The 16,682-nt window shown below is 42.0% G+C and overlaps 2 protein-coding genes across 3 annotated transcripts; one reads left to right on the forward strand and one right to left on the reverse strand.

Moving 5' to 3' along the window:
* Positions 1-4,789: 4,789 nt before the first annotated feature.
* erlec1 (endoplasmic reticulum lectin 1) lies at positions 4,790-12,686 on the forward strand. 2 transcript variants are annotated; one of them, XM_071531564.1, is made up of 14 exons: positions 4,790-5,104; positions 5,284-5,388; positions 5,833-5,913; positions 6,129-6,212; positions 6,309-6,372; positions 6,507-6,553; positions 6,652-6,875; positions 7,556-7,697; positions 7,806-7,967; positions 8,052-8,111; positions 8,653-8,777; positions 8,889-8,966; positions 9,107-9,182; positions 11,814-12,686. In XM_071531564.1, the coding sequence occupies exons 1-14, from the start codon at positions 4,964-4,966 to the stop codon at positions 11,883-11,885; spliced, it is 1,461 nt and encodes a 486-aa protein (XP_071387665.1). In that variant the 5' UTR covers positions 4,790-4,963; the 3' UTR covers positions 11,886-12,686. The 2 variants fall into 2 exon arrangements, with proteins under 2 accessions (XP_071387665.1, XP_071387666.1); XM_071531565.1 differs by having other exon boundaries at positions 6,129-6,206.
* A 2,084-nt stretch (positions 12,687-14,770) lies between these two features.
* Positions 14,771-16,414, reverse strand: gpr75 (G protein-coupled receptor 75). The gene has a single exon (XM_071531557.1). It carries the CDS (start codon positions 16,412-16,414, stop codon positions 14,771-14,773), a length of 1,644 nt encoding a protein of 547 aa, XP_071387658.1.
* Between the last annotated feature and the right edge of the window lie 268 nt (positions 16,415-16,682).

Below are 16,682 nucleotides of genomic sequence, written 5' to 3' on the forward strand. Positions count from 1 at the left end.
GAGAGGTTGTCTTGAATTACTAAACATTAGAAATCAAACATTATGAATAAAAAAAGACAGACAAATCAAACACATTCAATGTGTACATAATGTATTTATTACAATTACATTTTATGCATCAAATACCACCTGAAAGGAACTTTTAAGATTTTATGATATTCAGTATTGATCATGTATAACACCACATGTAATCTCAGATGTGTGGTAAGAAAAAACAAAGACACATGGAATTCCACAGAATTTCATTGAATTAAATTAAACTTCCTGAAATTCCAATTCAATTCCAATTCTGTTTCCTGTAGATTTTTTCCAAATTCCAATTCCAGTTTCCTCAGTTGAATTGGAACTGATGAGTTAATTCCTGAATTGACCCCAACCCTGACATCAAACCCAGTCTCTGGATTTGGCCTGCTTATGTTTACTGTTTATCAGTCAGGTTTGTGCTGTATGAGGTTAATGACGGGCTCGGTGCCAGCTCTGTGTATCAGTGTCTCTGGGATGTTCTGTCTCCGCTGACCCCTCCCTGATGTTCCCGCATCAGAGGCCCGTCCTGCTCAGCCGCAGACAAATATAGCAAGGATCAGCTCGCTGAATATCTGGAGCCTATCCAGATCCATCCAAACAAAAGTGCTCTCTCATTACCTTCTCTGCGGGGATGTGGAAAGTTGCACTCTGATCGACTGGCACGGTTAAATCCGTCGCTTTCATGTTTCACTGACTAGTTGCTTTGTTTCTTTGCAGTATTTACTCAAGGTATATTCTGTTACGTGACTCATTTAGCCCGCAACATATAGTGTTTTAGTTTGAGAAAGCAGGAAATGGTGCTTGAGTAACAATTATACAGCAGACACAATGAGGAGAGTTTGAATAAGTGTCCTTTAAAATGCATATCAGGTAGCATGTTCTGCCATTTCACACCGTATTTTGGTAAACACGCCTATCAGTTTTCTGAAGATTATTGAAAATGGTAAAATCAGTCGGCGTCTGTCCTAATCTACTTGAGTCTGTTGCTCTTTTCATCACATCAACAAACTCAGTACTTGTTGTGAGTCTGTGTGATGTTGACAGCAGGGGGAAAAAAGCATGATGTAATGTTAATAACTTTCCCACGTGTGCAGGCAGCAGCATTAAAATTAACATTGAAATGAATCATAATTGATTTATGAGACGTGTGTGCTTCTAGTCTGAGGAGCAAGTTAAGGGAAACCCACTTTTTGCAAGGGAGATGTGCAAAGATTAAAGAGAAAAAGAAACCCAGGATGTGAAAAGGCTTTACATGTTTCGATACTGAATGTCATTACCAAAATCTAGCGAAAGCAACAATATTGAACTGATTTCCAACATATTCTATTATATGCATATTTCTGGGTGACAACTCAGGAGGTATCTTAGTCTCACTCGAGACCTTCAAATGCCAAGATTCATTTCTCTCTGCTCCCTTTGGAATGATGTTATTATGGTTGGGGAGATGACAGTTGTATCAATTATGCATAAGGTGAGGGTGTGTGCAAGGCATCTATGCAAATCAGATTCACCCCAAGGATGGCAGTAAAATAAATGAAAATGCTCATTTCAGAAGTGGTGAGTTCAGGTATTGATACAGGAGCAAACGCTGTGCTAGTCAGGCTCCAGACAGCCTGAGACCCAAGGAAGGGACTAACAAGGGGACTGTAGAAGAGTTCTGACTCTGGGTGGTTTTTAGGTTTCAGAAGGCTCTAAGTGTAATTTATGCCAGTATGAAGGATCTATATGATGCATAAAAACACGTTTGTTTCAGTATAATTGTGCTTTGGAAAATGTGGATTGGAAACTGAATAGCAAGACTCAATCTATTACCATGATTTGAATGTAGTTGTTTCTGACCTGGACAGGATTTGAAAAATATCAATATTTTTAAATGTATCAATCTGTCATATAGGCACAGAGAGAAATGTGATCACTTCTTCCACCGATGTCCCACTCATTAAAACAAATGAATCAGTATAAACAGTTAGAATACCTCATTATTCCATGGCAAAATACAGTTACCATGGAAACATAATACAAGTTTGGTATAATTACCATTCTTTGAGTATACATATATATAAACATGTATACTGCTATATTATATATAGATAGAGGTTTATACATAATACATATATATACATGCCAATATGATATGCATGCACATGGACTTCTGTCTCTCTCTATCTATCTATCTATCTATCTATCTATCTATCTATCTATGGAGACACACGGCCCATACTGCACAGCATAATGACATGCTGGTGTGTATGCAGAAGGGAGCGGTGGAAGAGGGCGGATGATCTAGTGGGATGTTCTCTTGCTTGTATCCTTCCCTGTTTCTCCACATCCCTTTCTCCTCCTAATCCTCTCACTCTTTGTCTCAAAATCTCTGTTATAATCTCTCCTTCTCTCTTGTCTTGTGTTCCCCCCCATATTCACATCAACAGCTCCACCAACAGGTGGGAAAAATGCTCAGCTCCTGTTTAGAGTCACTCGAAGGAGCATGTTTCCATGAATTCAAGCCCCTCATCACTTATAGTAAAATGCAAGATATTTTCAAAGTCTACATTTTAATTGCTGTTATGTGTTCAAACCATGTGTTCCAAAATTGGCACAAAGTTGCTATCATTATTGCTTGTATCAGGCAGCCAATATAAATACTTAGGTAATGTTCAATAAATATGCTAAGGCTACAGGATCTACATTCATCTTCTGTCCTGCATGGAGTCCTGAACGCTACAAATGCCTCAGAAAGGACTTGTGAGTAGTTGCACAGCATCTCTCTCCACTTATCTTCTGCTAAGCACTCTGTAGGCTACATACACATCAAAGAATCCAGTAAGCACAAACACATACTGCCATACTTCCAGATCCGTCCATTGGGAGGCAGAGATGAGGCATCCAGCCTTTATTTTGTGCCTGCCTGTCCTAGAAACCTCTCACAGTCTAAATGAAACAGGAGTCTAAATGCTTCAGGCAAGCTGTGGTCTGCATCCAATAACAGTTTTTTTTAACGCTGTTTTTCATGTTGCTGTTCTCAATATATCAGGGTGCAGTTAAGTTTAGCAAGGGTAGGGGGAATTATATATCACCGCTGAAAACAATATGGCAGCAGAAGTACATCTGCTTCTCAAAAGATCTCAATTACGATTTCGTCATGACCTCCTTCTTTCGGCCAACTTGAGAAGCACCTGATGTTTTATTTATAGCCTCTGTGCACAGATTTTCAGGTAGTAGCATAAACTGCTTTCATTCCCTGCATTTAACTCTCACGGCCTTGTGTATAGACGGATTAATGCACAACTAAAGACATAAATAGGTCTGTCCACATCTGCCAGCGTCATGCCAGACCACTGCACCAGGACAAAAAAATACCTCAACAGTTAGGATTTATCCAGTTCAACTTGAGGAACGCCATTTTAAATGAGTTTTCACTTTCCCTCGCCTGCTCGGTGCTCGCTTTATGACACTTTCCAATTTACAGTAAAAACTGCAGCAGTCAGATTCCTGTGTGGAGAGGATACTGTTTATGTGGCCATCTCCCCACAGTGAGAGCAGACCATCAGAGCAGAGCAACACATGCGTCTGGCTGGGGAACCTTACTGTGTGGGCTGCTGAATTTCAATGAGCACACCTCTCTCTCTCTCTCCCTGTCTCTCTCTCTCACTCTCTGTCTCTCTCTTTCTCTCCCTCTGGAATAAACATGTTACTAATGTCTAAATCATACTGGACTGCATTGAAAACTTTGCATTGCTAGACTCTAGATTCTGCTAGCCATTTAGAGCCATGCTGAAGTCTCACTAATTCACATATTGAATACAGAGTGTATAAATTTACATTATATTATTCCCCAACCCAGGGGAAACTTGTTCAATGATATAGGCCTATTTGAAGTTGCTTTGCTAACTTTTAGACTGGAAGACTAAAGACTGCAGTGTACCGTGGTACCAAAAATGGGGCTTCTTCTGCGATTCTCCATGTTTTCTAGACCCCGGAAAGCCTATAATCTTGATCGACAATGACCCCATTCCTAAATCTATATGCTGGATACTATTAACACAACACCTTAGGCTGCTGATCAATAGGCTCATTAAGAAAAACTAAACATTTGTATGCAACAGAAGATTCAGACCAGATACAGTGATGATAAGGAGGAGGAAACACCTGGACTGGAACTGACACTGACTGCACTATATCAATCTCCAAGGTTTATCAACAGCTTAATAACTTAAGAGGGACATATGAAGTAAACGTGGGGGCAAGGTACTTCTGTCTCAGGGGGACTGACTGAAAATTACCTGAACTCAAATGTATTATCAAGGCCCCATCATCTCATCACATGGCATATCATGGCTTTCAAGATGCAGACATTTCCTGCATATTTTTTTAAAACCATGTTTAAAAAATAAAATAAAACATAATTAAGTCCTTCTATGTTACGAAAAACGAGGCCGTTTGGAATTTGCTACGTCTGCCATTTCACACGTTAGCCTATTTCTAACCGCATTGACCAGCAATGTTAAAAGTTAAGTTAAGTTTATGCTCCCAAACTTTCAAAAGCCAAACCATTTCCCCACTGAGGCGACGACTGTTAAAAAAGGCTTTTCTCGTCATCCATAAAATGTATTAAACTATTTCGCTAATTTAACAGAAAGAAAGTGAATCTGTCATTAACATGTAATCGTCTCGTGCAGTCGGCAGAGGGCGCTGCTGTCGTCACAGCTCGGCGTGCAGACGGAAAACGACGTGGCAAGCAAATAATTCTCTTCCGGTACTACTTCTGTCTGTTGACATCCGCGACGCTCTCAGTCACTCCTTACATCTGTCAAACCACGATCAGTCGGACTCCGGATTAACCACAGCCACAGAGATTCGTCAAATCGCAGGTTAGCGGGCCGTTACATGAGGAGACTAACGTTAAATTCAGCGGTGTAGGAGCTCAACAGCCGGACGGGCGATGATGGATGGGCTGCTGTTGGTGTTTCTCGGTGGTCTGCTGGAGGTTTGCAGCGGAGTCTCGGCAAACAGAGGGGGGTATCCGTCCTTTACGGATGAAATCCCTTTCAAAATCACCTGGCCAGGCGCGGAATTCACGCTGGTATACCCTGTCTTTTAGTTGCACTCTTGTATGATTAACATACGTATTTACTGTAAGAGCTGAAGAAAATGAGACTGGTTTCCTATGCAGCTATGTTGTAGCTTAGTTAGCTTACATCTTATTCGGAATTCATGTTTTCTCCTGCAACTAACGTTCATTTTCAACTTTGTGTATTTCAGCCAATGTCTGGTGCATTTTACAACGAAGATGACTTCGTCATCATGACAACAACAGAGAAGGAGAAATACAAATGCCTCTTGCCTTCCTTGTCAGCTGGAGATGAGGTGAGAGGTGGGAGGCCCAGGCTGAAAGCCTCCAGTGACATCCTTTACTAAATAATTTTAGATGCCTTAAAAGATTCAGCATTCAAGTAGGATTAGCACCTACCACCAATTGAAACAGTCATGAGTGTATCTTTCTGTCTGGATTCACTTGCTTTATGTCTAAACATAATTTCATTTTGCATACGTGAGCCATATTGTGATACTGATATAGAAGAACATCCTTATGATTGTCGTGATATTGATTTGAACAATATCGCCCAGCCATTCTAGTGACTAGTCGTCTCAATATTTGAGATGAGCAGTTTTTAGAAAGAGTGTAGAGATTGTTGAGGTCAGTGGATTTGGGCTTCAAATATTAGTGGACGACTGAGCTAATGTGTTATCATTTTTGTTGTTCATTGCTCTTGTGTTGAGTGCCTACCTTGTGTCCCTCTTGTGTGTCAGGATGAGGACAAGCTATACGACGGACCTGATCCAGGAGCCCTGCTGGAGCCGCTCTTCAAACAGAGCAGCTGCTCCTACAGGGTGAGTCCTCAGGTTTCACTTCTGTTTCTATCTAATTTCCCTACTAACTTAAATTTGGACTGAAAGTATGTTCAGATGTCGGCCATGCTAAGTTAGTAGAGCGTATCCAAGAACATCTCAACATTATTTTTCTGATTGGTGAATTGAAGACGCGTCTGAAACTCTGTACTGTAGTCCCCTTGAAACATAATTCTCCTGGGTGGTGAACATTGCAGATTGAGTCGTACTGGACATATGAAGTATGCCATGGGAAGCATATAAGACAGTACCATGAAGAAAAGGAGACTGGGCAGGTCAGTGTGAGTGGATCAAATGATTTTCACAGCATTAGTGTTTCTTCCCACCATTTATTATAGTATCTGCTGAAAGCAATAATTTAATTCATATTTCCACAGAAAATCAGTGTTCAGGAGTACTTCTTGGGAAACATGGCACAGAAAAGCCAAACTACAGGGACAGGTGAGTGAGTTTGAACTTTATTGCATTGCATATTTGGTTTATAGTTACATAATTACCTGTTGCTTCATTCATGTTTTATTGAATGTATAATTTTTTGTCTTATTATGCTAAAGCAGTGAATTCTTTCTTTGCAGAAAAAGTGGAGGAGGCAGATAATGCAACATCAGAACCTGAGAAAGAGGTAGGTGTAATGATGAAGCACCTGTGGTCAACCAAATTTGTCAGTTTAGTTGTTTACCCAGCTTGCTGTTTTTTTTCTCTATTTTCATCTGTGTCTAGGTGCCCACTAAGAATATAGAAGGTCAACTGACTCCCTACTTCGCGCTGGAGATGGGGAATGGGACTCCTTGTGTGCTGAAACACAACCAGCCTCGCTCCACCTCTGTGCTGTACGTCTGCCACCCAGAGGCCAAGCATGAGATCCTGTCCATCGCTGAGGTCACCACCTGTGAATATGAGGTGGTGGTGCTGACTCCGCTGCTCTGTGCGCACCCAAAATACAGGTATATCTGGCAAAAATCTAGAGTTAGATATTGTGTATAGTGGGACAGGCCTCTTCTAATGTTAGTCTCAGTAGCAGTATGTTGGTATGTCAGTGTTTCCCACAGGTTGTCAGTTTACTTCAGCTGATTTCAGGCACACAAGTCTCTCACATGTATAAGCTAATGTGGTATTAGCTAACTTGCTATTGCTACATTAGCTGACTATTATACTGCCATCTGATTGGTGTAGTCTAACTTTCAAACTTCACTCTATTTAGTTTGTGTTGGCACAGATGGTGCAGCTCACAAGCTGTGTCAGAGGCACAATGAATTATGGTTGTGGTAGTTCACTAACACGCTTTCAGTGCTCAACAGCATTAAATACTTTTTAAAAAAAAAACATAATTACATCAAAGAGAAATTCCAGGTTTGAACGGCAACTTTGTACATCACAGCACCCAAAATTAAAACAAAAATTTACTTGGACAACTGTTAATTTACCGTAGGTAACAATAATATAGAATATGGAGTCCTTTATTTAAACCAACGTGTTTCGGCTATAGGAGCCTTCATCAGGGTTCTCTATTTCTGTCACGGTGCTAGTGAAATGTTCCAGCAGATGAGATTCTTGCTTAAAATCTTACTGTATCCAAACACTGTTGAAAGTGACTGGGTCTACCTGTCTGACAACGTCGTTCCAGGTTCAAGTCTTCCCCGGTGAACGCCATATTCTGCCAGGCTCTGTCAGGCTCCCCTCTGCGGCCTCAGCGGCTCGCCCAGCTGGACCGAGAGCAAGAGGAACAACTCAAACCACCTTTCAGCGCCGCCCCCGAGCCCAGGGAGGTGAGAGCGACCGTCCTGCAGAAAAAAACTACAGGGAGAGGGGAAAGCGGGTGCTGCTGCCGTGTTAAGACGACACCCGGCTCATTTGTACCTTTTGACATGTTACAGGAGGAAGTGTCACCGGTGAGAGAGGAGGCCTTCACCTCCACTCACAAGCCCATGACTGTGGGCGGGCAAACTCAGGTCACCGTCGGCACCACGCACATCTCCCGTCTGACGGACGACCAGCTGATCAAGGAGTTCCTCAGCGGCTCGTACTGTCTGCATGGGGTGAGGCCTGCTCCTTCACAGCACCTTAGTCGTGTTTACTGAACTGTACACTCGAATCTAATTATCTTAATGTGTGTGTTTCAGGGGGTGGGCTGGTGGAAATATGAATTCTGTTATGGAAAGCATGTGCATCAGTACCATGAGGTAAGTCCTGTCTTGGTAGTGTGGTAATGTGGAGTATTCTCAAATCTACTTATACAATTGCTTGAAGCTGTTAATTGAAAAACTCACACACTTAAAAAACTTGAGGGTTTCAAATTGCATGTTAGTGGTATTCTAAGTGGATTATGTAATATTAAATCAGGATTCCCAGGGGCCTTGAAAATCCTTGAAAGTTTGAAATTGAATGGATGGCCTTGACTATTTTTTTTTAAACATAGCAACCAAATTCCTCAGTATGCCTCAGCTCTCTGCATCAACACTTCCAATACTGAGGAAAACCCTGTGATGAGATCTGCAGGTTTAAAATGAAGGATTTCACCATGAGGCCTTTATGATGTCTAATTCTGACCAACGTCATGTCTTACTACAAAACATGCTGATTTTGAGTCCTTGAATTTCACCAAAACAGACCTTGAAAGTCACTAAAAACTCCTTGAATTTGATGTCCAAGTGAGTGTGGGAACCCTGTTAAAAGTACTGGATTGACATTTACCACTGGTGAAAATGTTCCTTTCCCTCCCAGGATAAAGAGCAAGGCAAGAACATTGTGGTGGTGGGGAGCTGGAGTGCTGAGGAGCATCTTGATTGGGCCAAGAAGAACGTTGCTCGCTCCTACCAGCTCAAAGATGACGGTGTGCAGAAAGTCAAGTATGCCGTTCATCTTGTATTAACATAACATGGGTACACAGATAAAGCTGATATTACCATTTCTATTATTTCATTTCTATTATTCCTAATTATTTCTGTTTTCCACCGCAGGTTGGTTTCCCACTTTTATGGCCACGGGGATGTGTGTGATCTGACAGGGAAGCCCAGACAGGTCATCGTCAAGCTCAAGTGAGTCTCCTCCGTGAATTCTCCTGGAGACGAAGGATAGCGCCGGTCCAGTGACACATTCCTGGGCTGACGCATGAGTAAGAAAATAGTCTGACGTTCCCCAATTTATTCACTCATCTCATTCCTCTTCTCTCTGTCAGATGCAAGGAGTCTGAGTCTCCCCATGCTGTCACTGTCTATATGCTGGAGCCTCAGACCTGTCAGTACATCCTTGGGGTAAGTTAACTAGTGACCTCTGACAAATGGGTCAGGAAGTGACCCGCACACGTCGTGGTAGCGTATGAGGGTCATGCTGAACCTCACATACAATCACAAACTTCAGTGCTGCTGACCCTGAGTTTTGAGAGCTGAATTAAAATAGAATACAGATGTCAATTAGAGTTATAGCCCATTTACTTCTGTCTTTGTCTAAGCTACATTTCCCCAATCATTTTGCATGTGTAATTAGATTTTTTTATGCCGTCCGTACGTCCGTCCCATTCTTGTGAACGCGATATCTCAGGAACGCCTTGAGGGAATTTCTTCAAATTTGGCACAAACGTCCAATTGGACTCAAGGATGAACTGATTAGAATTTGGTGGTCAAAGGTCAAGGTCACTGTGACCTCACAAAAGACGTTTTTGGCCATAACTCAAGAATTCGTACGCTAATTATGACAAAATTTCACTCAAATGTCTAATAGGATAAAATGATGAAGTGATGACATTTTATATCCAAAAGTTCAAAGGTCAACTTCACTGTGACATCATAATGTTTTGCTTACCACTGTAGCTGAGAAAACGATCGTGGGTCATTCAACAAAAACAGTGGAAGTGCTGTCACTTAGTTTTGCAGACACCAAAATCCTTTAAGTTGACCTAATAATCACATTAATTATATATGTTCAATAAATAAAGACTTGTCCTTGCAATGATAAAACAAAGTTTATTGGCGGAGGCATACAACCACGAGGCAGTTATTTCTAGTTTAACATTTAGATTTTTTTGTCATTTTTAAAATACTGCTGTCCCGGCGAACAAAGACACTCCAAATAAGAAGACATGGATGTGACAGAGTTTGTAAGGTGACATGTTTTGAGGGATTATTTCCTGGTGGCGGCTTCCATTTCTTCCTGTGGGTGTCAGGTGACTGACAGTAAGCACAGCAGAGCGTAATGCGTGCACTGATATGAAAACACTCAACTCAGGCACAATGAAATGACGATTAAACAGAGAAATATTGGGCCTCATGCAAGAACATTTTCATATTCTTATCTTAAATTTCTCTTACTTTTTTCGTGAGGTGACTCGTACGAGTGTGCCACGTCAGATTCACCAAATGCTTGTATCTTAAGTAAACTGACGTAAATGACCTGCGTAAACATGATGAATGGCACCTGTTCTAAATGAACGCGTGTTCATGAGAATTGTGAATTTGCATAATTGATGCCCCAATAATGCCATATAAGGTTAGGCGTCATATGTCGGGAAGCTTCATTCATAAAAATGACACAGAAGACTAAGAAGAAGTCTACCAGCTCTGAGATTGAAGTCCTACTATTAGAAATAAGTCAACCAAAGCATATAATATTTAATATATATCAATAGTGGAATCAAAGGCCCTGCTAAAGCCAAGGAATGGGGAAAAGTAACTCTATGCGTTCCCTTGCGATAAACAACTATAGTATTCCTATACATATTATATCCCAACAAAGCTATAATTCCCTATAGGAATATTACAGTGATACTACAGAAGACAAAAATACTATGATAAGGTCACTATAAACTCACTATTGAGTACCACAGACACTCTAAGTCCATATCGGAGTATAATAGGAATATTATAGGACTATGGTGATTTGTCGTTAGGGCACCGTCACAGAAAAAAAAAGAAAAAAGAAATGGCTTGAAATTAAATTAGATGCAAAAAGCAAGGTGATCCATGACTGTAACAGGAGGCGCCAGGAGGAATTCTCTGTTACACAGACAGATGAAAGAATAGGCCTATACCTGCCATAATTGGTGATATGGCAGTGTCAGGTGTCCAGCGATGTCGCCCTAGACAGCGACTTGCACCTCAACCTGGTAAGACCTAAAGCCATTTCTCTTTAAAGTTTAGATTCACTTGCACCCACATTCACGTTATCAACTGGAGTAAAATAGCCTAGAAATCAGATTTATCTCCCTCTATAATGTATTTCCCCCAATACAATCTAACCTTGCCTTTGTCTCATCTGAATGTTTGTCAAATAACCTGGCAATTATTAGTGTTTTATGTTTTGTCTTTGTATTGAGTGCACTTATAGGCTACTATGTAACTCACATGGATACTTATGAGATTTTATGCGGCTCTGGTAAAACAAATTACGCACTACCTTCTTTTGAAAAAGCCAACAGTGCTCCCTTGCTATTTTTCCTGTTGCTGTAACCACTGTAGTGGTTAATCTCAACATGATTATACATTACATTACAGTGTCATTTATATATTCAAACTCAACATTTCTTCAAAATGACAGAGATACAATCCATTAGTCAACAACAAAGGTTTTTTTTTGCTTTGGAGAACAGCAGGTTGATTGTACGTGACTCGTACGACAGGTCTGGACCACTCGTACATTTTGTTCGTACCTAAGAGAAAATTGTAAATACGAGAAAATTGGTGAATGCGGCAAGTTCTCTTACGAATCTGTTCGTACGAGTGGTTCTTGCATGAGGCCCATTGACCAAACCAAATCAAGGCTTCAAGTTTACTATGATGGATTATCTAGCTCAGCAAATTTTCAAGTCTGTGAAAGTTGTTTTTCATACTGTGCAGAGGGCGACCTAGACCATTGACACAAACTTATTTTTTATTTTTTTTATTGATCAGGTTGAGTCTCCAGTCATATGCAGGATTCTCGACACTGCTGATGAGCATGGACTTCTGTCAATCTCCAACTAAACGGACAAAGATCACATGACAGCAAGAGGGCAAGAAGGAACTGGAGAGGACAGATGTAGAGGAGTGTACTTGAAGAGAGAGGACATCGATGTAGAAACAGAAGACTGAATGGAGGAAGAAAGATGCCCACGACACTGCGCTGAAGCCCAGAATGGAGGTTGAGGGAGGTAAAGGTTGGTCCTGAGGCCGGCCTCAATGTAACCCAGGAGCACAGCCCATCTGTGCGATGGGCCATGCTGCACTCCAGCAGACAGACTCATTCAGACTGTCAGAAAACAAAAAGAAATGAGGCAGACACCTCACTTCATAAGGCAGTGGACTTACTGCCTGTACTTCATATCTACGCTTCACCTTATGTGTAATTAATGGCAAGCAAATGAACAATGAATCAGGGGATTCATTATCATCAGGGGAATCAACAATGTTCATGGTGGTTTTTATTGTAATTTTAAGTCTGTCGGTGTGTGAGTAATCTGAAATGATCAGCTGCTTGACTGGCACTTTGCACTTGTAGATATGCGACAAAGTGAGTTTGAAAATGTGTTCTGCAGAAGTGAGAGTGTGTACTGTTGCGTTATTTTACAGGATGAGTGAGTGTAACTTATGAACTAGCTTGTGCTGTGAAATAGCAAAAGGCGTGTGTTAGATTAAAATTTCATAAATGGATGTAGGATGTATGTCTGTGGGTTCCTATAAGAGGTATTCTGTGGTTTTATAAGGATGCACACTGGGACTCTGATCACTGTTGTACCATGGACAAAACGGAATAAATTGGCTGCAAAGAATAAAACTAAAACATGAAACCCAATTCATAGTGTTAAACTATATTACCACATGGCCAAAAAATACATTTTCGAATGAGACATTTGATATTAACATTATGCCAATAGCTGTCTCCTGAAAGGGGCGTTTTACTCAATATGTATTACTGCAGAAGTTGTCATCAACTGAATTTTTGAAGGTTTATATTTATGATAGAATTTTTTAAAATTTATTTTAAATTGTGTTTTTCTCTTATCAATTGTCCAGTCGTCTCATGCTGGATCATTTCCTGGTACATGTGAAATAATCATGTTATTTCCTTGTTGGAGAGAATGTATTCGGCCATCCTCTGCTGGAAGGACGTTTTTTTTATGCAGACTTTTTGTCACTTGGGACAGCAAGAACATCTTGGTTTGGAATAGCAGCAGCATCAATTGAGAGCCACCAGAGGGTGCTGTTGCTGTGTGTGTCTGTTACTTCTCTACTTCTAAAGAAGTTCAGATTTTTGTTCATTTACCCAAAACAAAACTGATTATAAGTACAAAGTGACATGGTAATTAATTTATGGCCACATTTACACTGAACTGTAGAACAGTAGCAACTGCAGTTGTTAAGAAACTATCAGTTCTTAATCTCAGCCATTTTTAATTCCAAAAATGAGCTGTAACTTTAAAGGAATAGTTGAAATGAAAATTCTGTCATCATCTACTCATCCTCATACCAGTTGAAACACAGGTGAAGTTGGTCCATATAACACACAGAGATGTTGCCAGCACAACTCCATAGCAGCCTTCTCCAAAACAACTGAAGTCAGTGGGGACCAGTTCTTCAGAGTTCCAAAAACACCTACAGTATATTTACACCATCATTTAGTGCAAATCTTAACTACAGCTGAGCAGCTTCAAAGAACAGGTCCCCACTGACTTCAGTTGTCTTGGAGAAGGCTGCTACGAAGTTGTGCTGGCAACCTCCCTGTGTGTTATATGGATTAACAAATTTCACCTGTGTTTCATTTGGCATGAGGGGGAGTAGATGATGACAGAATTTTCATTTTTGGGTGAACTATTCCTTTAATATACAGAGTAAAAAAATGTTTATCTGAGCTAATTATGAATAGCGGTTGTTTGGAAAACTTAAATATGTGGAACACTAAAATGTGCTGAAATTTCAGGTCAACACTTATTTAAAATGTAAATATGCATATATTCTCAAAGGCTCTCTAAGGCAGATTTGCAGTTTAAAAGCTTTTAATTGAATACGTTAAGGAAATTTAACCGTAATGTGCCGCATACCATGTGCCATGGTGGCAGGACATAAAAATCCCACACAAATAGAATATCTTAGCACTATCTCTCCATTACATAAGAGGGGTCTGATGTTGGGATGAAAGTATTTTCCTAAGTAAGGGGTTGTAAGGGCAGTGTTTTCATGTTCCTGACAGTTTCATGACAGTTGTACAACCCCAGTGGACATGAGGCCTAGAATACTGTGAAGCACGCAACATTTCTATTACATGGTTAGCCACTGACACTGCTGGCAGGATGTCAACAAAACAGGTAAAGCTCAGATCCACTGCACTTGCCAAACATTTATTGAGTTAGAAAATGTATGAGGTTCACAAATACAATTTTCTTATGAAGAGAAAGACAATTTAAAGTGCCACCATGTGCCATCGAGAGCCATGTGTTGGCCTGTGCAGGTTTTCACTCCAACTACTACAGTAGTTTACAATAATTTGGTTGGATTGAAAACCTGCAGACTCTTGGGTCAGGATGGCATATGGTTGAGTACCACTGGTGTATAATATGAAAATGTCTGTAAAAATAGTCAGTTCATTAACACTAAATAACACTTTGGGACAGACATTTCCATTACAAATCTCTTGCTTCTGAACAAGACTGTCCTTACTTATTTTCCATGGCGAAGCCTAGAGTAGAGCTTCTTAATTTACTTTTTCCACTCAAGTGAACTTTACATGTATTTCCACTGCAGAAAATAACAAAAGTTTAATACTGAATCCAAATACAGAAAATGGGCTGTTATTGTGTTACTCTTGTGAATCACGTGAGATTTAAAGCCACGACAAGGTCATCCAAATCTTTTTCTGTTTTGCAGCTCATTGACTAGACTGAGGGTATGGGAATCTGGTGCACAGAGGTGCTTTCAAAGTCTTGCAGTGCATCTTGGTGAGTGTGGTAGTGCATGGCTACATAGGACTTAGCAAAGCCAAATGTCTGAGAGCTGACAGGCTGCAGGCTGTTGGGGGAGCTGGGCCCTGCAGAGGGACTGCTGTTATATATACTGTAGTAGGGCTCAATGCGGGTGTTGATGGGTGTGGAGGTGCTGGGGGGGCGAGGTTTGCGTCCACCTGTGGCCCTTGGGCTGCCAGCACAATCCCTGGAGTGACTGGGCCCACAAGCCTGGTCTACCAGCCTCCTTTGGGGCTTGGGCGACAGTACGTAGGCTGAGTTGGTCTCATGATGGGAGGATTTATTGCGATTCACTTCCAGGCTGCCCTTCCCCATAGCATGCAGGCGAGTCTTTTGCTTGCAACAGAGAAACCCCAGTGCCACCCACTGGAGGCAGCACAGCACACGGCGGCGGAGGCCTGCGCTGTTGCGTGAGTACACAAACGGATTGATGCCCGACTTGAGAAAAATGAGCACGAAGCCGCACAGTTCAAACTGGTAATGTGCAAAGCTGCTCTCTGGTGACAAGACATCCTGTGCCAGTGAAACTCCCATAGGCAAGCAGCAAAGCAGCACAGAGAACACGATCACTATACAGGTGACCACTGCCTTAGAGTCCTTGGCTGTGGCCAGATTGACTGTAGAGACCAGCTGACAGCAGGTGGCTCCTTGGGCAGCTCCTGGCACCAGAGGCTGGCTGCTCCTGTTGGCGTAGGAGTGTGTCTGAACGTGCTGCAGTTTGTTGTAAGTCTGGTTGCGGTAGAGAGAGGGGGCCTGAACTGCACACTGCATGCCCTCGAAGCCTGCTGCAATGAGAGGGGGAGGGGGCGGGGGGCGTGAGGCATCTACAGTGATGACGGGACATTTCCTCACCTGTGCGTTCTTCCTCAGTGTCTGAGCAATCATCAGGTAGGACACTGACACCACAGCCACACAAAAGGCAAAGTCCGCCAGGTAGACGTACAGTACGACCCTGGCCTGCCCGCCTGCTAGGCCAAAGTGGGGCAAGCAGGGTCCGTCTTTACGTGGATAAGCTCGCATGGTGAGGAGGGCAGCCATGGTGAAGCTGGACGTCCACAGCAGGGCAGTGAGGGCCAGCGTGCAGGGGAAGGAGGCAGTACGGTTGGGCTGCTGCCCCAGGACCATGCGCAGTCTGTGCAAGGCGATGACAGCCACCGTCTCCAGGGACATGATGATGAAGCCAGAGCTGGTCAAGTGGAAGGCAAAGCAGAAACTCTTTGACACTCCGTCTCCTCCCCCGGCGTCTAGGAAGAGCACCAGCGCAAACATGGGGGCAGTCACACAGCAGATGAACAAATCACAGAAGGATAGGTTGAGGATCATGAAGTCGAAGTTGGTGCGGAACTTGCGAAACGCGGGGTCGAAAAAGGACAGGAACACCACCAGGTTGCCGTAAGAGCCCAGACAGAAGATGAAGATGAGGAGGAGAGAGCAAGAGGTCAAGGTGGCAGTGTGGATCACGGCCCAGCCTGAGGGGGTGTGTGCCCCCAGGGTGCCGCTGAAGTTCTGCTGTCTTGGCACATCCACCAGGTCTGATGGTGTACCAGTGGTGTTCATTGTATCAGTAACAATTTATGAGGATCACAAGCTCATTGGTTTTAACATCATTCCTCTGTATGGAAGGGCTGCAGGAGGATGACAATATCTGCCGCCTCCGCCATTGCTGCCTCCTTGGTAGAGTGCTAGGAAGGATACAAAGTCATATATTAGCTATTCTATCGTGCAGTAGATTACAATTAATATTTATAAATGTTAAAAAAAAAAAAAAAAAAGGAAAAAGACGGCAGTGCACAGTGCTCATCCAGGTTAAATAAAACATACTAAA

Source organism: Centroberyx affinis, unplaced genomic scaffold (genome assembly GCF_046629955.1).
Source record: "Centroberyx affinis isolate AG114_WGS23_722 - 3 ecotype Tasmania unplaced genomic scaffold, CSIRO-AGI_Caff_v1 ptg002097l_1, whole genome shotgun sequence".
NCBI classification, from domain to species: domain Eukaryota; kingdom Metazoa; phylum Chordata; class Actinopteri; order Beryciformes; family Berycidae; genus Centroberyx; species Centroberyx affinis.